The sequence below is a fragment of the Gopherus evgoodei genome, chromosome 5 (genome assembly GCF_007399415.2).
Source record: "Gopherus evgoodei ecotype Sinaloan lineage chromosome 5, rGopEvg1_v1.p, whole genome shotgun sequence".
NCBI lineage: Eukaryota > Metazoa > Chordata > Testudines > Testudinidae > Gopherus > Gopherus evgoodei.
The window spans coordinates 54,023,948-54,046,147 of record NC_044326.1 but is presented as its reverse complement, the minus strand read 5'-3'; the positions used below and the strand labels follow the sequence as shown (position 1 = coordinate 54,046,147).

Below are 22,200 nucleotides of genomic sequence, written 5' to 3'. Positions count from 1 at the left end.
TTCTGCTTTTGTCATAACTCTAGTCCCAGATTTGGACCTTAGCGTCCAAAATATGGGAGTTAGCATGAAAACCTCCAAGCTTAGTTACCAGCTTGGACCTGGTACTTGCTGCCACCACCCAAAAAATTAGAGTGTTTTGGGGCACTCTGGTCCCCCTGAAAAACCTTCCCTGGGGACCCCCAAGACCCAAATCCCTTGAGTCTCACAACAAAGGGAAATAATCCTTTTTCCCTTCCCCCCCCCCCAGGTGCTCCTGGAGAGATACACAGACACAAGCTCTGTGAAACTACACAGAGTGACTCCCCCTCTCTGTTCCCAATCCTGGAAACAAAAAGAACTTTCCTATTCCCCCAGAGGGAATGCAAAATCAGGCTAGCAAATCCAACACACACAGATCTCCCCCTGATTTCTTCCTCCCACCAATTCCCTGGTGAGTACAGACTCAATTTCCCTGAAATTTCCCAGTAAAGAAAACTTTAACAGGTTTTAAAAAGAAAGCTTTATATAAAAAAGAAAGAAAAATACATACAAATGGTCTCTCAGTATTAAGATGACAAATACAGGGTTAATTGCTTAAAAGAAATATGAATAAACAGCCTTATTCAAAAAGAATACAAATCAAAGCACTCCAGCACTTATATTCATGCAAATACCAAAGAAAAGAAACCATATAACTTACTATCTGATATCTTTGTCCTTACACTTAGAAACAGAAGATTAGAAAGCAGAAACTACTTCTCCAAAGCTCAGAGAAAGCAGGCAGACAGACAAAGACCCAGACACAAACTTCCCTCCACCCAGAGTTGAAAAAATCCGGTTTCCTGATTGGTCCTCTGGTCAGGTGCTTCAGGTGAAAGAGACATTAACCCTTAGCTATCTGTTTATGACAGCTTTATGCAACCAGTTGCATCCCATTACACATTTCAGTAAATGTGGACACAGATATATTTACACTCTACCCACATAAGATTATTAAGAACCAGAGTCAGGAGGTAAGTTTTCATTTTTAGCCTTAGTTTAGATATTTTGAATTTTTAAGTGAAGATCATCAGCCTTTATAGAGACCAGTAAATACTCAGTTGTCCCAGGAGTTGGATACTAGGATTTTCTTAACTTGTCAATACTTAGAAACTATTCCAATAAAATCTCATAAAATTTTAAATGTTCACTTTAAACAATTTCTCATTTCACCCTATTTCAACAGAAAAATTTGTTTTTTTTGTTTTTAAAGCAATTTTTAAGAAGAATAAGTTCTCCACTAGTTTTATAGTCAAGTAGCATGCACTGCTATGACTAATGTTCTTTTTAAAGATTTCCCTTTTGTTTGGATACCTAAAAAGTTTTTCCACCAGAGGCAAGCTCTCCACTCCCAAGGGTTGTCGATAGCCCAGCTGATCTAGCCTCTTCCTGAGGTTAATGAACTTTCGCTCTGCAGCCGTGCTCATTGTGAATATGCTTCAAATGTGATTTTATCGCTCCCAGCAAAAATAAGGTGATCTGAAAAAGATTATAGAATATATACAGAGTTTCTTTCTTCCCGCTGTACAACATGAATAAGTAAAAACAATCCTTTCTGGTTAAATAAAATAAATAAATAAATAGTATTTTTGTATATGAAATATAGATTTCTATATACCATATATACTTGTTCATAAGCTGAATTTTTTTTTGTAAAAAAGGGAAGCATCAGAGAAGGAGGTCAGCTTATGAACGGTACAGAGAGGAAGAAGTGCCTCCCCCCCAACAAAGGGGGCAAGGAGAGGCAGCAGAGCCAGAAGGGAAGAGGCAGGGCCAGGTTCTCTCCACTTCTGGCCATGCTGCTCTCCCCCCAGCCTCTGAAGCAGCTACACCTGGCAGGCCGGGACACTTTGTTTACTTAGGTTTACCTCCATGCCTGCAGACGCTCAAAGTAAACAAACTGTCTCGGCCTCCCAGCGGCTTATCCTGATGGGCTGGGAGCCAAAGTCTGCTGACCCCTGAATTATAGGGGGTCATTATGAATGGGTCACAAAAAATTTCCATTTTTACTTATGCCTCTTGCGGGGGTCAGCTTATAAACAAACCGGCTTATGATTGAGTATATACAGTTCTCGAAACGTTGTGTAACTAAAAGCCTTTATTAAAAGATACTGTCCACTTACAATGAGTTTTATTATAAAGAAATTATTTACCTAGATTTTTATACTACACCTGTTTGAGCTCCTCACATGAGGTATATACAAAATCATCTCTCTCTTTCTCTTTTCCCTCCCATCAGCAAGAACCAGACTTCAGGGAAATATTTTTATGCGAAGACTAAATCAAAGTGGATTCTGAACCTCCTGTCCCCATGTGTCTCTGTGCCCCAACTCTGCCATTTCCCTTCCCCCATGTAGTCCTGCACCCCCCTTCCCTTGTGTCCCCGCATCACCTCTGAATTTTGTGGTCCTCTTGATCTCCACCAGGAGTGAGATCCATGGATCAGTTCTCAAAAAGATTTTGTTTCCTTCACATACAAATTTCACTCAAGGTTGACAGTTTCAGTGGATTATTACTCCTGGGGGAATTCTGCGCCACTGTGCATGCACATAATTAATGTGCCATGCATATTTTTATTTTTGCAGAAAATAGATTCTGCTGAAAAGTTGATGCACTTCTGCCTTTTGCTCAACAGAGGACGCTGTGGCACTAGCACAGAGCAGCCACTCCCAGCCAGCTAGGGAAGAGAGAGAGCCTTCAGTGTCTTCTTCACAGCACCTGTCCGGCCAGGAGACAGACAGTGGGGAGCTGCTGGTGGGGGTGGGGCGGTGTCAGAAGGCTCATAAGGGCTAGTGGGGGAGGAGAGACTGGAGCAGGGGCTGAATGGGAGTGGAGGCACAGGGCCACAGTGGGGAGGGAAGTGCAGAGCCACATGGGGATGAGGGAGGGAGTGCAAGGCCACGAGTGAGAGAAAAGAGACACATAAGGACAGGGGGGAGGTGTGGAGGGACACCTAGGGATGAGGGGAGGAGGCTGGCTGAGGTGGTGCAGGGACACAAGAGGGTGTGCAGGGCTACATGGGGGAAGGGGAATGGCTGAGTTGGGGCACAGACACACATGGGGACAGGAGGTTCAGGGACACATGGGGACGGGGGATGCAGGAACACAGGGGGATGGAGGGAATGGGTATCTGAGTAGGGGTGGAGGAACATATGCACTTGACTGAATGGGAGAGGCTCGGGGTCAGCCAAGGTCTGTATGGGGGAAGCTCCCTAGCAATCTCTCTCTGCCTCCCACCAAAAAACCTGTTCCATACTCTTCCCACCCATACCCAACAACCCTCCAAGCTGACACCCAGACACTATCAGATTTATTTGGGCATAAGCTTTCGTGGGTAAAAAACCCACAAAAGCTTATGCCCAAATAAATCAGTTAGTCTTTAAGGTGCCAGCAGACTCCTTGAGATAATAGTGTGTTATTTTGACAAATAAAATATGCAGAATTTTGAAGAAATTTAAAATATTATGCACAAAAATTTTATTTTTTTGGCACAGAATTCCCCCAGGAGTAGATTATAACTGTTAGATGTCATGATCACATCAGATGAAGAAGTTATATAACTTAGGCCAATCCTATGGAGGACTTGGAAGATGGACCAAAACCTTGAATTTGACCTGGTACTCAGTGCGGGGGATGGGGGGGGGGGGGTTCCAATGAAGGAAGCAGAGCACTGGAATGGTGTAATCTTGGTAGCCTTTGTTTTTCAGCAGATGACCAGCTGTTCTGTACCAATTGAAGGTTGTTGTTTTTTAATGTTAGTTTCATAATTAGTAAATTATAGCAACTCAGACTGGAGATCAAAAACGTATAAATCATTGTCACCCGATCTGAGAGATTGCAGCCTCAGTATCTCTCTGAATTTCTCACTGCATCTGAATATCCAATAATCTGTCAGTAATAGAGAGAGGATGATTTATTTCAAATGCTTCCCTCTCCTGATGCTCATTATTTCCAGGACCTTGCTTCAACCAGCAACTCTTCATCCAGTTGCTGATCTCAGCCAAACGCTTGCTTCACTGGGAGATAAATGGTGCTGCTTGCCTCTGGTATGCAGGTGATGTAGAGTTTCACATCATCTGCTCACTTTTTAATCCATGTTTCACAATCTCCCTTAGTAACTTCACATAGACGACAGAACAAGGGAGATGTTGTGAGGATTCACAGGTGAAGGCTTTGAAGGTGGAAAAGCAGGTGTCCACAACAACTGAAGCTACAAATGAAGATCCCTGTCACATGCCTAAGGCCAGGCAGAAAGATCTCATGGTCCACTATCAAAACTTCTCATGGAGAGGTTTCTAATGATAGTAGCATAGATTCAAGGCCCTGCTCTGTAGTCCAGAGAAGATTACCCAGAAAACCACCCAGTACCATCTTTGTACCATGTCCTGGCCTGAATCTTCATTACTTTGCATTTATCAATACTGAATTTCATCTGCCATTTGTTCTCCTCTCACCCAGTTTAGGAAGATCTCTTTTTAACTCTTTGCAGTCAGCTTTAGATTTAACTTTTTTGAGTAATTTTGTGTCATCTGCAAACTTTGACAACTTATTGTTTATCCTTTTTTTCCAGATCATTTATAAATATGTTGAACAGCACAGGTCCCAGTACAGATCGCGGAGGGACCCTTATATTTACCATACTCCACTGTGAAAACCGGACATTTATTCCTATTCTTCATTTCCTATCTTTTAACCAGTTACTGATCCATGAGAGGTCCTTCCCTCTTGTCCCATGACTGCCTACTCTGCTTAAGAGCCTTTGGTGAGGGATTCAGAATAGCAGCCATGTTAGTCTGTATCCTCAAAAAGAACAGGAGTACTTGTGGCACCTTAGAGACTAACAAATTTATTTCAGCATAAGCTTTTGATAATATATACCTTCAAGTCAGCGGCATTGCTATGGGTACCCTCATGGCCCCACAGTATGCCAACATCTTTATGGCTGACTTAGAATAACGCTTCCTTAGCTCTCGTCCCCTAACACCCCTACTCTACTTGTGCTACGTTGATGACATCATCATCATCAGGACCCATGGAAAAGAAGCCTTCGAGGAATTCCACTATGATTTTAACAATTTCCATCCCACCATCAACCTCAGCCTAGACCAATCCATACAAGCGGTCCATTTCCTAGACACTACTGTGCTAATAAGTGATGGTCACATAAACACCACACTATACCGGAAACCACTGACCGCTATACATACCTACATGCCTCCAGCTTCCATCCAGGACACACCACATGATCCATTGTCTACAGCCAAGCTCTAAGATACAACCATATTTGCTCCAGTCCTCAGACAGAGATAAACGCCTACAAGATCTCTATCAAGCATTCTTAAAACTACAATACCCACCTGCTGAAGTGAAAAAACAGATAGACAGAGCCAGAAGAGTACCCGGAAGCCACCTATTACAGGACAGACCCAACAAAGAAAATAACAGAATGCCACTAGCCATCACCTATAGCCCCCAACTAAAATCTCTCCAGCGCATCATCGAAGATCTACAATCTATCCTGAAAGATGATCCCTCACTCTCACAGATCTTGGGAGACAGGCTAGTCCTCACTTTCAAACAGTCTCCTAGCCTGAAGCAAATACTCACCAGCAACTGCACACCATACAACATAAACACTAACCCAGGAACCTATCCTTGCAACAAAGTCCGATGCCAGCTCTGTCCACATATCTATTTAAGTGACACCATCATAGGACCTAATCAGATCAGCCACGCCATCAGGGGCTCGTTCACTTGCACATCTACCAACGTGATATATGTCATCATGTGCCAGCAATGCCCCTCTGCCATGTACATTGGCCAAATTGGACAGTCTCTATGAAAAAGAATAAATGGACACAAATCTGACATCAGGAATCATAACATTCAAAAAACAGTGGGAGAACACGTCAACCTCTCTAACCACTCAGGGACAGACTTGAAGGTGGCAATTTTGCAACAAAAAAAAACTTCAAAAACAGACTCCAAAGAGAGACTGCTGAACTCGAATTAATATGCAAATTAGATACAATTAACTTAGGTTTAAACAGAGACTGGGAATGGGGTTGGGTCATTACACTAATTGAATCTATTTCCCTATGTTTTCCTCATACCTTCTATGGGTCATCTCAATTATCACTTCAAAGAGTTTTTTTCTTCTGCTGACGATAGCTCATCTCAATTGATTGGACTCTTCCAGGTGGTATGCATACTTCCGCCTTGTCATGGTATAATTCCCCACTCTGAACCTTAGCGTCCAAAAGATGGGGTACCAGCATGAATTCCTCTAAGCTCAATTACCAGCTTAGTACTTGTACCGCTGACACCAACCAGGAATTCCAGTGCCTGGTACACTCTGGTCCCCCCAAAACCTTGTCCGGGGACCCCGAAGACCCAGTCCCTCTGGATCTTAACACAAGGAAAGTAAACCCTTTCCCTCACCGTTGCCTCTCCCAGGCTTCCCCTCCCCGGGTACCCTGGAAGATTATTGTAATTCAAACTCCTTGAATTTTAAAACAGAGAGGAAAATTCACCTTCCCCCCTCCTTCTCTCTCCCCATCCCAGACTCTCCGTAAGAGAGAAAGTAATCCTAACAGAGAGAAAATTAACCTTTCTCCCCACCAATTCCCTGGTGGATCCAGACCCAGTCCCCTGGGGTCTCACCAGAATAAAAAAAACAATCAGGTTCTTAAACAGGAAAAGCTTTTAATTAAAAAAAGAAAAAACAGTAAAAATTATCTTTGTAAATTTAAGATGGAATATGTTATAGGGTCTTTCAGCTATAGACACTGGGAATACCCTCCCAGCCTAAGTATACAAGTACAAATTAAAATCCTTTCAGCAAAATACAAATTTGAACTCCTTCCAGCCAAATACACATTTGGAAATAAAGAAAACAAACATAAGCCTAACTCACCTTATATACTTATATACCTAGTACTTACTATTCTGGACATATAACAGACTGTATCAGAGAGATTGGAGAGAAACCTGGTTACACGTCTGGTCCCTCTGAGCCCCAGAGTGAACAACAACCAAACCCTAACAACACACACAAAAACTTCCCTCCCTCAAGATTTGAAAGTATCCTGTCCCGATTGGTCCTCTGGTCAGGTGACAGCCAGGCTCACTGAACTTGTTAACCCTTTACAGGCAAAAGAGATATGAAATACTTTTGTTCTATTAACTCTTATTTATCTGTTTATGACACACCTTTTCATGTTCTCTGTATGTATAAATATCTCCTGTCTGTGTGTTCCATTCTATGCATCCGAAGAAGTGAGCTGTAGCCCACAAAAGCTTATGCTGAAATAAATTTGTTAGTCTCTAAGGTGCCACAAGTACTCCTGTTCTTTTTGGTGAGCGACTTTGTCAAAGATTTTCTTAAAGTCTAAGTATACATATAGAAATGCAGATTCCAATTGCAGAAATGGGTCAGCACCAGTGGCAGATTGACACATGGGCCCATGGGGCCCATGCCCAGGGGCCCCAGCAGTGCAGGAACCTGTGTAGAAGGGGAGAGGGCCACCAGCACTGGAACTGTGGCCTTGTCCCTGCTCCTCCTCTTCCCCCTGAGGCCCCACACCCCCTGGCCAAGCCAGAGGCTGGAGTCAGGCATGGTAAGAGATGCCCAGGAAGCCCAGCCCACTCTGGGGCACCCCAGACCCTCCACCTGTCCTGGGTGGAGGACCAGGGGGCCAAGAGCAGCCCCCAGCGCAGGTCCCAGCCCACCCAGGGCAGGTGGAGGGTCTGGGGCTCTCCACAGTAGTCCAGGCTCCTTGAATGGTTAAGAACATAAAAGCGGCCCTACTAGATCAGACCAATGGTCCATCTAGCCCAGTGTCCTGTCTTCTGACAGTGGCCAATTCCAGGTGCCCCAGAGAGAATGAACAGAACAGGTTATCATCAAGTGATCCATTGTCTGTCACCCATTCCCAGCTTCCGGAAAACAGAGGCTAGGGACACCATCCCTGCCCATCCTGGCTAATAGCCATTGCATATCCTCCATGAATTTATCCAGTTTTTTTTCGAACCCTGTTATAGTCTTGACCTTCACAACATCCTCTGACAAACAGTTTCACAGACTGACTGTGCATGGTCTTTTAGCATCTTAGGGGCAGAGGAAGAGCAGGAGGCAGGGCCCTGTGGTGAGGGTCCCACCAGGAAGAGGCTGGCTCCACTAACAGGGCCATGCTTTGCAGCAGGGGAGCTGATCACCTTATCAGCTCTCTCCCTGCAAAGCGCAGCCATTGCTGCACCTAGTTGCCCATGTTAAAAAGTGGGTGGGTATGTCCCACCCACCCCGTTCCAGAGCTCGTGGGCTCACGGGATTGGGGAGAAGGGGAGGGTGGGCAAATGTTATTTCTGCCCAATGCCCCCAATAAATCTTAAGTATCAGGGAGGTAACCATGTTAGTCTGGATCTGTAAAAGCAGCAAAGAGTCCTGTGGCACCTTATAGGACGTGTGATGAAGCCGGTATTCGCCCACAAAAGCTCATACTCCAATACATCTGTTAGTCTATAAGATGTCACAGGACTCTTTGCCAATAAATCTTAATCCACCTCTAGTCAGCACGGGGTGTTTGCACAGATTGTAGAGATGGGTCAAGGTGTATGTGCTCACAGGACGTGTGTGCTCACATGGTGGGGGCCATGGGATTGCAAAGGTTACAGGAAGGATATATGGAAGAGGTCAGTAGGGGATGTCGGTAGATCACAGGGAGGCCGCAGGGTGGGAAGGTGCCGGCTGCATCTGCGGCCGGTCGGAGGGAGGGGCCGGGTGGCAGTGGACGCAGATACACTAGGTGCAGGCAGCCAGGCACAGATCAGATCGGGGAACAGGCCGCACAGTGGGAGCAGGTGGTCAAAGGGAGACCTGGACACAGACACAGTCACTCCTAGGAGGGGCCGGCTGGGGTAGGCGGGCGGACACGTCTCAGGGAGGGGCGCGGGCAGGGGGGACGCAATGATGGTAACTGGACCCCATCATCACTGTCCGGGGTGATGTCGGGAGGATCGGTAACACCCGGCGGGCACAGGCCCGCCCAGGCCCAGCCCTGCCGCTAAGCGATGCCGAGTCCCTGCTTCAAGGAGCCCCGGGCCGCCCCTCACCAGACCTGGGCACCGGAATCCCCGGGCCCGGGCGCTCCCGGCCCTCCCGCGCCTGACATCACTGTCATCAACGTCGCCATAGCAACAGCCTGTAACACCCTCCCCCCCCCCGCAGGGCTCGGTCCTTCCTTCCTTCCCCGGAAAGTGGCGGAAGCGAAGCTGCGGGGGGCTGCTAACGACCGCGCCCATAACCTCGGGGACGAGGGACACTCACCGGCGACTCCGGCTCTGCAGGCCTCAGCGCGGGCAGCTGGCCCGACCTAGCGGTTTGAAAATGGCGCGCGGAGGAAGGTCCGCTTCCGCTCCGTCACCCCAGCAACCGGGCAAGCGCGAGCTCCGCCGCGTCGCGCACCAACTGCCACACAGCGAGCAGCCAGTAGCGGCACTGGGACTCCCAGCAGCCTCCGCGCGGAGCGGGCTCCCAGCAGCCTCTCCTCCCGGTAGCTGCCTGGAGTGTCCGTCTGCCCCCTCGTGTCAGCGGCCATCGCGGGATCTGGCCCGTAGTCCTACCGCGGGTGGGGTCCCGGCCCTGCAGACCGCAAAGGGCTGCAGGCGGGCTCACCACCAGGGCGGCCCAGAAACCCTCTGCCCCTACGCATTAGGCAGCAGGGCGAGGGCGCAGCCCGCGTAGTCTGTCTTTGCAAGTCGTCTTAACCGTGGAGGCACCGTCCGTCTGCGTCACCCGGTGTAAGCGGCGCCTCGCAGCCACCAAGTGACACTGTCTGCACGGCGGTGGGCAGTTGGTTGCTGGACCGTTACAGGACAGCGAAAAACCTCTGTCCTAACATCAGGGCTCTGGACTGCTTCTGGAATTGCCCAGTTTCTAGTATTGCCGGACCCAAGTATTCCAAAATCCCACGTGGCTTAAAAATCACAGGCCTCTAAAAATAATAGCATTAGAAACTCTTTGGTGCTTTTTGGTTTCCTTCTGGTTCTTGAACCTTTGAAAGGAGGTCCCATTTTCAAGATTTTCTCTGCAAGCCCAAAAACTGCTCTTTTATTTAATAAATAACCTGAGATGGTCATGGCTGACAGATGGGACTTCAAGATGAGTAAGTATTGCAAGGCCTGTGACAAAATTGCAAAAGTTACGGTATGTCTACGCTACAAAATTAGGTTGATTTTATTAAAAGTCAATTTTTAGAAATCAGTTTTATACAGTTGATTGCATATGTCTACACTAAGTGCATTAAGTCAGTGGAGTGCATCCTAACTATTGTGGCTAGCACCAACTTATGGAATGGTGCACTGTGGGTAGCTATTGCACAGTCTCTGCCGCCCACTGAAATGCTGGGTTAAGCTCCCAATGCCTGATGGGACAAAAACGTTGTGGGTGCTTTCGGGTACATGTCATCAGTTGCCCCTCCATGAAAGCAATGTCAGACAATCATTTCGTGCCAGACACCAGGAGGATTAGAAGAGCACAACAAGGCGCGCCACACATCAGAGTGGCTTTGAAAACCAGTTTCATGACTGGCCAGCTTTGGGGTGACAGTTGTGTTTCTCCTTGATGCAAACCCACCCCTTGTTGATTTTAATTCCCTGTAAGCCAACCATCCTTCCCCCTTCGAAATAAAGTAACTATTGTTTTAAAACCATGTATTCATTCTTTATTAATTAAAAAAAAAAGAACAACAGACAAGGTAGCCCTGGTGGGACGGGGGAGGAGGGAAGGACAAGGCCACATTGTTTATTGTAGCCATGCTAAAAATCAAACTCTTTTGAATGACAGCCTTCTGGTGCTTGGGCCCATCCCCTGGAGTTGAGCAGGTGGGTTCCCGGAGCCTTCCCCCCGCGTTCTTGGTTGTCTGGATGACGATATGGAACATGGGGAAGAGGATAGGCGGTTATACAGTGGATGCAGCGGGGGTCTGTGCTCTTGTTGGCTTTCCTGAAGCTCCAACAGACACTTCATCATGTCCGTTTGCTCCCTCATTAGCCTCAACGTCGTGTCCTGCTTCTGCTCTTCGTGCTCACTTAAGTCTTTCCTGGTCCTTGCCACTGAATGCCTCCATGCATTAAGTTGTGCCCTATCAATGCAGGAGGACTGCATGAGCTCGGAAAACCTGTCATCGTGAGTGCATTTTTTCACCTTCTAATCTATAATAACCTCAGGGGCAGAGATGATAGGGGGAGCATAGAAACATTCTTCACTCTACGATTCTGGGAGGACTGCATGGGCACCTGTGCTGCTGAGTTCACCACGCTGACCAAACAGGAAATGAAATTCAAAAGTTCCCAGGGCTTTTCCTGTAAACCTGGCCAGTGCATCGGAGTTCAAAGTGCTGTCCAGAGCTGTCACAATGGAGCATTGTGGGATAGCTTCCAGAGGCCAATACCATCGATTTGTGTCCACACTACCCCAAATTAGACCCAGCAAAATCGATTTTAGCACTCCTCCCCTCATTGGGGAGGAATACGGAAGTGGATTAAGAGCCCTTTAGGTTGATGGAACAGGGTTGGTTGTGTGTACGCATTCATTTTTAAATTGACCTAACGTGGCTAAATTCGACCTAACCCCATAGTGTAGACCAGGCCTTGAACACTGATTTTCTGACCCCTAGAAATCTTACTAACCAGTTGTTTGGCACAGGAGGAAGATAGTAACCAATACTAACTAACAACTCAGATTGACACTGCTCTTATTACTACAAATCTTAGAAGTGCTGTGGTAATGGTCAGTCTTTTTATGCCTTTACAGCACATGGCACGTTATAGACTAACAGACGTTTTGGAGCATAAGCTTTTGTGGGTGAATACCCACTTCGTCGGATGCATGTGACGAAGTGGGTATTCACCCATGAAAGCTCATGCTCCAAAACGTCTGTTAGTCTATAAAGTGCCATAGGATTCTTTGCTGCTTTTACAGATCCAGACTAACACGGCTACCCCCTGGTACTTTACAGCGTATGTTATTTAAGCTGAAAACAAGCATTGTGACTTCACTTCTGGTAGTTGGCAACAACATTTGTTCAAATCATCTCTCACCTATAAAAAATGGAATCAAACCTACCATGTAATAATCAGTTTTGTACAGCATTAAGCATGCTGTTAGCACTCAGTAAATAATTACTACATTATTAGACATAGTCTGACTTTGTTTTAGGCTAAATTATCATTCGTTTGTGAAATAGAGTTAAAGAAAAGTAACTACAATTGATTTGGGACTTCAGATTGTTTCCTGATCCTACTGTACTTATAGTCTCTCTCATATGAATCAACATCCCTGTGAACTTCATAAAAAAAACAACCTTAAATTTTGGGGCATTTGATCCACTGGATGAGATATACCACCTGTTGTGACAGGAATGTGTAAGACCTATGGATCTTGAAAGGTGAGGTGGGGGGTATTGATAATCGCAGCAACAGAGATATGGCTGAAGGTTTTGCATGTGGTGTTATGACAGAATATGGTGCTGCTTTGGTTTGGTGCGCCCTGGTCTGTGGGGAGCATGCTTCTGATTATGATCTTGGCAATGTTGGTGGGTTATCTGAAAGCCAGAAGAGGGAGTTCAGTAAAGATCTTTCAGGATGCAGTCCTCATCAAGTATGGGTTGTTGTTGTTTGATGAAACCCCACATGTACTCCAGTGCAGGGTTCAACCTTGTATTTAGCTGTGACACACTGACTTTTCCCAGATGTGAAGAACTCTGTGGAGCTCAAAAGCATGTCTTTTTCCATCAACAGAATTTGATCCAGTAAAAGCTATTACCTCACATACCTTGTGTGTCTCATTTCCTGGAGCTAACATAGCTCCAACAACCTTGCAAATAAGAATTACCGACAGTTAAAAATAAACTCAAACTTGGTATGGAAACAGGTTTTTCACTAGCAGTATATGGCTTTAAAATATTAAATATGTTTGATAATACAGGTCGAAGCGTGTACAGAAAAAAATTCAAGTGCATAGCTAACACTCAAACAAGGGATGGATTCTATTACTATGCATGCCCATTGTTACCCCAAATCTCTGTGTAGAATAAGGAGGTGACATATACAACAGGTTTGACTCCTACCAGCATCTATCAACTAGGAGAATTAGAAATTTGTGTGCCTCCCACCCATGTTGCATTGAAATAAAGGATAGAAAGATATAACCTTAAACAGAAAGAAGATTTATTAAGGGATAGATACAACTGGGGGAAGATTCACTATGGGGAACACTACAAATATAATATAAGCAGATTCCAGTAAGGGGGCATAAAGCCCAGACCCTTAAACTCTCCCTTGGCTAAACTAAAAAATGCCTAAAAATAATTACTGTCTCTTCTAACTGCAGGTGGAGGACACTGGCAATGGATGGTCCGTCTTAGGATCTCTGGAACATCGGAGGATCTGGCTGTCTTACTGCCGAAGCAGGAGATCAACAGATTTGAGCTGACGGCAAGCCTTCACTAGATCCTTTGGGGGATTACAGGAATCAGGTAAGTATCAGAGTCCTTGACAGATGTTAGTAGCCAAAGTCTTGATCCGATGCTGTGCAAAAAACCTGGACGTGGCTGCCTCGATGATGGACAGCCCCTGTGTCATCGCTGACAGTTCCTTATATGCTCTCTGTGGTGTGCCTTTCTGAGGCACACTCACAGGCATACTCTGACAGGCACACACCAGTTCTAGCCAGTTCTCAGTCCCTCAAGTTCTGCCTGGAAACAAGAGTTTTGGTGGAAAAATGCCATGAAGAAGGGCACCAAGATGGAGTTCAAACCCTCCCTAACATATGCACCATCTTGAAATTCTAATCTCCATTTTGAATTGCAACCACATTCCTAACAGAATATAATCATGTACCAAAAACCACCTTGCACCATATAGTTATCTGGGCAGGTATTTGGTTACAAGAATTTACACATTTTATGAAATAGATGATAAACTCAAGAGATTTACCAACTTTGGAACAAAGTGTGATGGAGCTTATAAATTCAAATTGCTGCTTGGCTCTGGATTTAAAGAGTTTACAGCACACCTTTGTTGTACAGGCTAATTCACCCTGCAGAAAAAATATACAAGCTTCAGTCATATATTCTATACAGCTTGTAAAGTGTGCAAGCTGAATAGTAGCATGGGATTTTCCCTTTCTTAAAACAGATTAAATGCAAAAAATCCTAAAAATGCAATATTAAACTTGTGTAATTTATCTTTGATCAAGAATCCTGAGCAAGCTTATTTACTGACCGTGGTCAGAAAGCAAATTATTGGTGCGTTAGAAACATTTTAACACAAAAAATTTCTTAGTGAAACCAATGGCTCAGAAATTTCAATAGAAGTTCCTGCCATGTTGGCATGCAAGTACATGAATTCAAAAGTGGAGATCTGTTCAGATGGTTTCTTTGAATAGGTTATTGAAGATTTATTGTTTGTATTTAATACATACCATTAAATACACACATGCAATATGGACAAGGTAGCATTACAGTGTAAACAATGTAAGAATATTCAGAAATAAGTGCCTAATTGTTAGGCTTTCAAGTCCATACTTGGGGACCTAAACAAATGACCTTATTTTCAAAGTGACTGCCACCCAGAAGCTCCCATTTGGGTACCTAAATATGAACTTGAGAGCCTTGTAGTTTTGAAAGTCTTGACCCTTAAGATTTTGGAATTCATGCATTTAAAAAAAAAGTTTTAGCTGTCATTATGGTAGTAGTGCAGACCTTCTGCTTAATGTATGACCAGGGCCGGCTCCAGGCACCAGCATTCCAAGCTGGTGCTTGGGGCGACATTCTGCAAGGGGTGGTAGTCCCTGTTGTTTTGCCCCCAAGCAGCACGCCGAATTGCTGCCCCGGGCGGCAGGGGCAGTCCATGCGCCCTTAGGGTGGCAGGCGCGTTTCTGTGGTGAGGGAAATTCGGCAGCAGCTTCTACGTTTAGCTGTCCAGGGCGGCTTCAGCTACACATAGAAGCTGCCGCCAAATTGCCGCTGCCACGGAAACGCGTCTGCCACCCTAAGGGCACATGGACCGCCCCCACTGCCTGCGGTGGCAATTCGGCGCGCTGCTTTGGGCGGCAAAAATTGTAGAGCCAGCCCTGTGTATGACTGAAGTTCAGTCATGCTCTAGTAAATAATAAAAAAGTAAATGTATGGAAAATTATGTAGTTTTCTGCCTTGTCTTGGGTACCTCATTTTGGACTTAAGAGATGGCTGATGCTTTTGTCGTGAACAGCTAAAGAATTAATGAATACTTTGGAATAAAAAGTTTGAGACACTATGTTTGAAAGATTATTTTTACTTACGATCAGAAGAGTTACAGCCACATGTAGTCACATTAATTCTCAAAACATGAATTTAGTTCGTACTTTCATGGACTGAACTCCACATCCATATATTATAGCTTCAGGCAGAAAAAAAACAATTCTATACAATCTTTTTAGTGGTTACATAATTACCAGGATGCAAAGTACTTGTGTGAAGTTGGATGACCATAGTGTCCTTTCCAGGTGCTAAGAATATACAAAGGTAATTGCTGTTAGCAAGAAAGGAGTTACAGATTTAAAAAAACCTGGGCACCAGTGAGAGAAAAATTAAATATTAAGTGTTTCATGAATTTAATGCTTTAAAACAGTGCTTCAACCAAGCAGGAAAGCAACACTGCTATTTAGCTTTTCATTCTGCATTGAAATATATCCAAGATGGAAATATGACTAGACATTTATAGAACATTTAAGAATACATATGCTTCTTATTTCACCTTCTTAAAGCAAGTAACATTCAATACTACTTGATATTTTTCAAGCATTTTCCCCTTGTAGAAATTTAGTGAGACTGTGCAATACTGGAGCAGTAGTCTAAGATGTCCTGGATAGTGAATTCCATGGTAACACCTGATCCTGGATAGCAACGAGCTATCAAGCCTTCGAAGTGTTTGTATTGGCGTATAAACTCATCTTGCATAGAATGCCATACAACCTGCCAAAGAAGGAATACAAAGTAAAGTGACATTTTATCAAGACAAAATTCAGTAAAAACAAGATTTTTGTTACACAGAATTTCTGTAAGTCACCTTCTACAAACATTTATACAACTTCTACCAAGTCAGAAACTCCACCAGAGAGGTCCTTTGGGGCCATCTGCCTGTCCCAAGTCAGGATAAAGGAGGAGGGTTGGGTGTGGGGCTAGCAACTCCACCCTGTAAAAAAAAATCAACCTGCTACAGAAACGCCAACAATAGAGACAACAGAGACTTTTACCCTGGAAAAAGAAGGGTCTTCAATTCGAAGATGCATGACACTGGATGGTAAAAGCCGTGAGGAAGCCACTAAGCCGATTACCCTTCTTGCAACCAGGAGGATTACCATAGGCACATGGAACGTGAGGACCATGTACGAGTCAGGAAAGACAGCGCAGGTTGCAGCAAAGATGAGGAGCAACAACCTGACCCTATTAGGCATTAACGAGACAAGATGGACGCAAGCAGGGCAGAGACAACTGTTGACAGGAGAGTTGTTGCTGTATTCAGGACATGAAGAGAGCGACGCACCCCACACACAGGGAGTAGGCTTCATGTTGTCCAAGCAAGCACAGAGAGCACTGATTGGTTGGGAGGCACATGGTCCCAGGATCATCACAGCATCCTTCAGAACTAAAATGAAGAGGATTAAGATGAATGTTGTTCAGTGCTATGCTCCAATTAATGACAGCGAAGAGGAGGACAAAGATTATTTTTACAACAGACTCCAGAAAATATTAGAGATTCTCCCAGACAAAGACATCATCATCCTTATGGGAGACTTTAAGGCCAAAATTGGACCTGACAACACAGGATACGAACAAGTCATGGGGACCCACGCTCTGGGAGAGATGAGTGACAATGGAGAGAGATTTGTGGATTTGTGTGCACTTAACCTTGTCATAGGAGGTAGCATCTTTCTTCACAAGCGGATCCACAAGATTACGACAGAAAATCAGATCGATCATGCTTGCATTAGCAAGAGGTTTAGAAGATCCTTGCAGGACGTTAGAGTTAGAAGAGGAGCAGACGCGGCGTTCGACCATCACTTAGTGGTGGCCAGATTGAAGCGGAAGCTGAAAAAGAACTGGATACACACGTCAGACAGAAGAGTGAAGTACAACGTCAGCCTTCTGAAGGACCATAAGACCAAGGAAGATTTTGGACTGAGGCTGAAGAATACATTTTCAGTATTACAGGATCGGTCTGAGGAAGAGGAAGACAGTGTACTAAACAGATGGCAGAAAGTGAGAGAGACACTTAGGTCAGTATACCAGGAAGTGCTTGGAATTAAGAAACACCAGCAGAAAGAGTGGATCACAGCAGAGACCTTGATCAAGATAGAAGACAGAAAGAAGAAGGCAGCAGTCAACAACAGCAGGACTGGAGCAGCAAAGGCCAAAGCTCAAAAAGAGTATGCTGAAGCCCACAGAGCAGTGAAGAGAAATATCAGGAAGGTCAAGAGAGAGTATGTGGATGAACTGGCAGCAGAAGCGGAGCAGGCAGCATACAGCAGTAATATGAAACAGCTGTATGATACTACCAAGCAACTGTCTGGAAAGTTCAGCAAGCCAGAACGTCCCGTTAAAGATAAGCAGGGAAAGTCTATAACAGGAATAGAACAACAGATGAACAGATGGGCGGAGCACTTTGAGGAACTCCTGAACAGACCAGCACCAACAAATCCACCAGATATCAACTCAGCTAACGAGGATCTTCCAATTAATTGCGATAAACCAACCAGAGACGAGATCAGAAAAGCCATCACCATGATGAAGAATAGGAAGGCGGCTGGACCTGATGACATCCCAGCAGAGGCCCTGAAAGCAGACAAGGATGCTTCAGTGGAAATGCTGTACCCCCTCTTTGAGAAGATATGGGAAGTAGTAGTGATTCCGGTAGACTGGAAAGAGGGATATCTCATCAAAATCCCCAAGAAAGGAGACCTTAGCAACTGTGCCAATTATAGAGGAATCACACTCCTGTTGGTGCCAGGGAAGGTCTTCAACCGAGTCCTCTTAGAGAGAATGAAGGATGTCATCAATCCACAGCTACAAGATGAACAGGCAGGTTTCCAGCAGAACAGATCATGCACGGACCGGATAGCAATGCTTCGCATCATAGTCGAGCAGTCTATAGAGTGGAACTCCTCATTGTACATCAATTTTGTTGACTATAAGAAAGCGTTCGATAGCGTGGATCGAGAGACCCTTTGGAAGCTCCTTCGGCACTACGGCATCCCAGCAAAGGTGGTCAACCTGATCAAGAACTCATATGACGATATACACTGTAGAGTGATTCATGGAGGGCAGCTTACTAACAGCTTCCAGGTGCAAACCGGAGTCAGGCAAGGATGCTTGTTGTCACCACTTCTTTCTTCTCGTCATCAGTTGGATTATGAAGACGTCCACCTACGAGCGTAGGAACGGAATCCAGTGGACGTTGTGGACCCAGCTTGATGACCTGGACTTTGCTGACGACCTTGCACTCCTTTCGCACAGTAAACAGCAGATGCAAGAGAAGACCAACGTAGTGGCAGCCACGTCATCACAGGTTGGCCTCAACATTCACAAGGATAAGACCAAGATCCTTAGGATTAGCTCCACTAGCAATGACCCAGTCACACTGAATGGAAGCACCCTGGAAGAAGTGCAGTCCTTCACCTACCTAGGTAGCATCATCGACCAGCAGGGTGGCACAGACGCAGACATCAAAGTAAGGATTGGTAAGGCAAGAGCAGCCTTCTTACAGCTCAAGAACATCTGGAGCTCCAGAGAGCTGTCTTTGGCAATAAAAATTCGACTGTTCAACTCCAATGTGAAATCAGTCCTATTGTATGGAGCTGAAAACTGGAGGATAACCAAAACAACCATCAGGAAGATTCAGACCTTCATAAATAGCTGCCTCAGAAGGATTCTCCAGATCCGCCGGGCAGACACCATCAGTAACATCCACCTCTTGAAGAGGGCCTGTCAACTCCCAGCAGAGGAAGAAATCAGAAGGAGAAGGTGGGGTTGGATAGGACATACACTACGCAAGCAGCCAACTAACATCACCAGACAGGCACTGCGGTGGAACCCTCAAGGCAAGCGGAAAAGAGGCCGTCCAAGAAACACCTGGCAACGTGACCTTCAGGCTGATAGCAAAAAAATGGGCTACACCTGGAACTAGTTAGAACGAATGGCCCAGGATAGAGGACTCTGGAAATCTGTTGTTGGCGGCCCATACCCCGATTGGGGTGACGGGCATGAGTGAGTGAGTGACCAAGTCAAAATTACAAGAGAGGTTTTTGGGTTGTTTTTTTTTTAAAAATTATAATAAAAGGGTTTAAATACAAATCTCATGTAACTAAGGGTATGTCTACACTACCCGCCAGATCAGCAGGTAGCGATCGATCTATCGGGGACTGATTTATCGCGTGTAGTGTAGATGCGATAAATCGATCCCCAATCACTCTCCTGTCGACTGCTGAACTCCAGCTTGGTGAGAGGCGGAAGCAAAGTCGACAGGGGAGCTGCGGCCGTCGATCCCGCGCCATGAGAATGTGAAGTAAGTAATTCTAAGTCAATCTAAGATATGCAACTTCAGCTATGAGAATAGCGTAGCTGAAGTCGACGTATCTTAGATCGATCCCCCCCCAGCGTAGACCAGGCCTAACTGAGCAAAGAGGGTGAGATTTTATAAAATCCTCAGTGCAGTGGCCTAATTCTGTTCCCTCTAATGGGAACAGAATTACGCCACCACTGACCACTTTTTAAAATCCCACTCATAGCACTGGAAGAGAATGAACTGAAAGTATTATTCTGTGCCAAAACGTATGTATAGAAATAGATGAATTTCCAGATCAGACAAGTGGTCCATCTAGCCTGATGTATTATCTCCCACACTGGCCTGCACTAGTTGTTTCAAGCTTGCAAGAACCCAATAATGGACAATTACGGAATACTCTAAGGGAAATTTCTTCCTAACTCCTGTTAGCAGTTGATTCAGTTTGTCAAAAGGAGTAGAGGCAACTGGGGGTGAATACCCCTTTAAGAAAACTCAACCCTCAAAACACTGCATTTTGAGGGACTCACACAGGGCTCCCAGAAAAAAAAAAAACCACCACTGATTTTCAGAAGAGTCCTGAAGCTCAAGGCGCATCTCCCAAATGGGAATATGCAGAAACACTACCTCAAAAGAAAAAGTTATGGCAAGTTACTAATTTACTGATGATATGCTTTCCAGAATCCAGAGCTGCGGTTTACACAGCATTCTTTTGATGCAGTCAAGATGCGAATTCTCTCTCATTCCTATGAAGTTTCATTTTAGAGAAGCAGACTAAAGGCTATTCTACAAAGTGGTAGAATGTTTGTACAGGCATTAAAACAATCTAAGATGTCAGATTATTCTTTATACAAATCTGATAGTTTTACCTGAAGTAAGTTTTCTTCTTCACAAAGATGTTTGTCCACCTTCTTATAGAGATTATCCAATCCCTTCTTCACTTCTTTACCAGGATATTCCTTTATAACTTTGCGAAGCTCTTGTTTATTGAAAGCCAGTTGGTAACTTACTTCCTCTTCTCTTATGCCTTGTGCCACACGAGCTTCAACACCCTCAAAGAAATGCTAAAATACAATTATAGTATTAATATAATCATAAATGTAGGGTAGTGCATGTAAGTGTGGGAATACTGATCTGATGGCACATCTTGTTTCCACAAGACAAAAAAACCTGACTTCAGTGAAACAATACTGATTTACATCAGCTAAGGATCTGGTTCCACCCCACTAAACAGAGCAGTGACCGCCACGACCACTGCACTAGAGTACTGGTTAAGTATTAACTCAGAGGAACCACTTCCTGCAGCACTTGAGGTTTCCCTTGAAGTCTTCTGTCAGGTGCTGATCCAGCCTAAAACTAACAAGATCATAGCCTGAAGAGAGATAGCAGAAGAGCCGTGGATGTCTGAAGAAGAAAAAATAAAAAGTAGTAGTGATGCACACGAACATGAGATCCTAAAATATGCATTCAAGAGAGGAGTGGGCCTTCAAAAATGTATGTAAGGAACTTCATAGTTTAACTCACGTTAGGTGACAAACAAGCACTTTATATATAGATATATAAAAAATCTAAAGACATTCCATTATGACTAATTTCTCAACCATAAAAATTCATAATTTTCTAAAAACAAAAAACTACAATCCTAATTACAGTAAAACATAATTAACAATATCAAATACATTTGATATGCACAGCTGATATCTTACAAATCTCACTATGGTATCCAATTGAATAGCTCAGCTTAAAGCAAAATGTGCTGCCATTTATATGGATCTGGTTTTGGCAATTAAATGAGTATTAGGAATTAAATGAGTATTAAATGAGTATTAAATTAAATAAGTATTTTTTTTTTAAAAGTAGTTTAGAAACTAGGTAATAATGCTTTTACCATCTGTGGTGGACAACAGCATCCCCAAGCTCCTAATTAGTGATGAAAGTTAGTGTTGGAAAAGAATACCTGTCCTCACATGAACATTTGGGTAAAAATTCTGCAATATATTAGCAGTCATGGAGGTGTTAAATCATTGTCCTGGGGGGACATGAGAGCGCTTTAACTTCCACCCTGGTTGGAAGTTAACAGAACAAGAAATGGCACATCCTCACACGCCTGGAGCAGGAAACTCAAAACGTTAAAACTAGTTTTTGGAGAAAGACAACTGTATTTTGCATCAGAAATACAATTAGACCAAAAGATGCTTACATTTAATTTCTCAAGAGGCTGTCCCAAGGAGTAGATGACATAAGACTGGAGATGATCAGTGTATTTCTGTTTAGCTTCTTTTTTTTCGGCCTCAAGACACGAGATTTTCAAACGAGAGAGAGTTGCAAAAATACGGTGGAAGTTCTCCATCATGACCACATCCCTGGGTGTTTTCTGGCTTTCATTTGCTACTTTCTCCACTAAAAATCAAAACAGTAAGAAGATTCAACACAAATATCTTAAGGTAAATTAAAATATCTAAATTATGGGGAAAAAAGAGCTTTGTAAGATGAATGCAAAAGAACTAACTATAGAAACAATTCCAGAAAAGTGTCTTTGGCTTTCATGTCAAGAACAGTCATTTGTAAAAATTTTTAGAGCCC

General features: G+C 44.3%; 2 protein-coding genes and 1 long non-coding RNA gene across 8 annotated transcripts in view; 1 reads left to right on the top strand and 2 right to left on the bottom strand.

Moving 5' to 3' along the window:
- Positions 1-9,455, bottom strand: part of CEP135 (centrosomal protein 135) — a 90,401-nt gene extending 80,946 nt beyond the window's left edge. For 2 of the 5 annotated variants that reach the window (XM_030565518.1, XM_030565519.1), the window contains exons 1-2: positions 9,344-9,455; positions 1,333-1,497 (exon numbers count right to left, since the gene is read on the bottom strand). In XM_030565518.1, the coding sequence (XP_030421378.1) occupies positions 1,333-1,445 (113 nt within the window). In that variant the 5' untranslated portion in view covers positions 1,446-1,497; positions 9,344-9,455. The remainder of the gene's footprint in view (positions 1-1,332; positions 1,498-9,343) is intronic. The other 3 variants (XM_030565515.1, XM_030565517.1, XM_030565516.1) reach the window with 3 other exon arrangements.
- Positions 9,456-9,558: 103 nt separating this feature from the next.
- LOC115652895 lies at positions 9,559-14,869 on the top strand. Of its 2 annotated transcripts, none has more exons than XR_004000766.1 (3): positions 9,559-10,181; positions 11,069-11,203; positions 13,409-14,869. It is a non-coding gene; the product is annotated as an uncharacterized LOC115652895 (long non-coding RNA). The 2 variants fall into 2 exon arrangements; XR_004000765.1 differs by lacking the exon at positions 9,559-10,181 and adding an exon at positions 10,510-10,523 and having other exon boundaries at positions 11,027-11,203.
- Positions 14,870-15,333: 464 nt separating this feature from the next.
- EXOC1 (exocyst complex component 1) overlaps positions 15,334-22,200 on the bottom strand; it is a 66,002-nt gene continuing 59,135 nt past the window's right edge. Inside the window, 3 exon segments of the mRNA XM_030565520.1 lie at positions 15,334-16,031; positions 20,487-20,681; positions 21,818-22,017. Of these exon segments, the coding sequence (XP_030421380.1) occupies positions 15,879-16,031; positions 20,487-20,681; positions 21,818-22,017 (548 nt within the window). The 3' untranslated portion in view covers positions 15,334-15,878.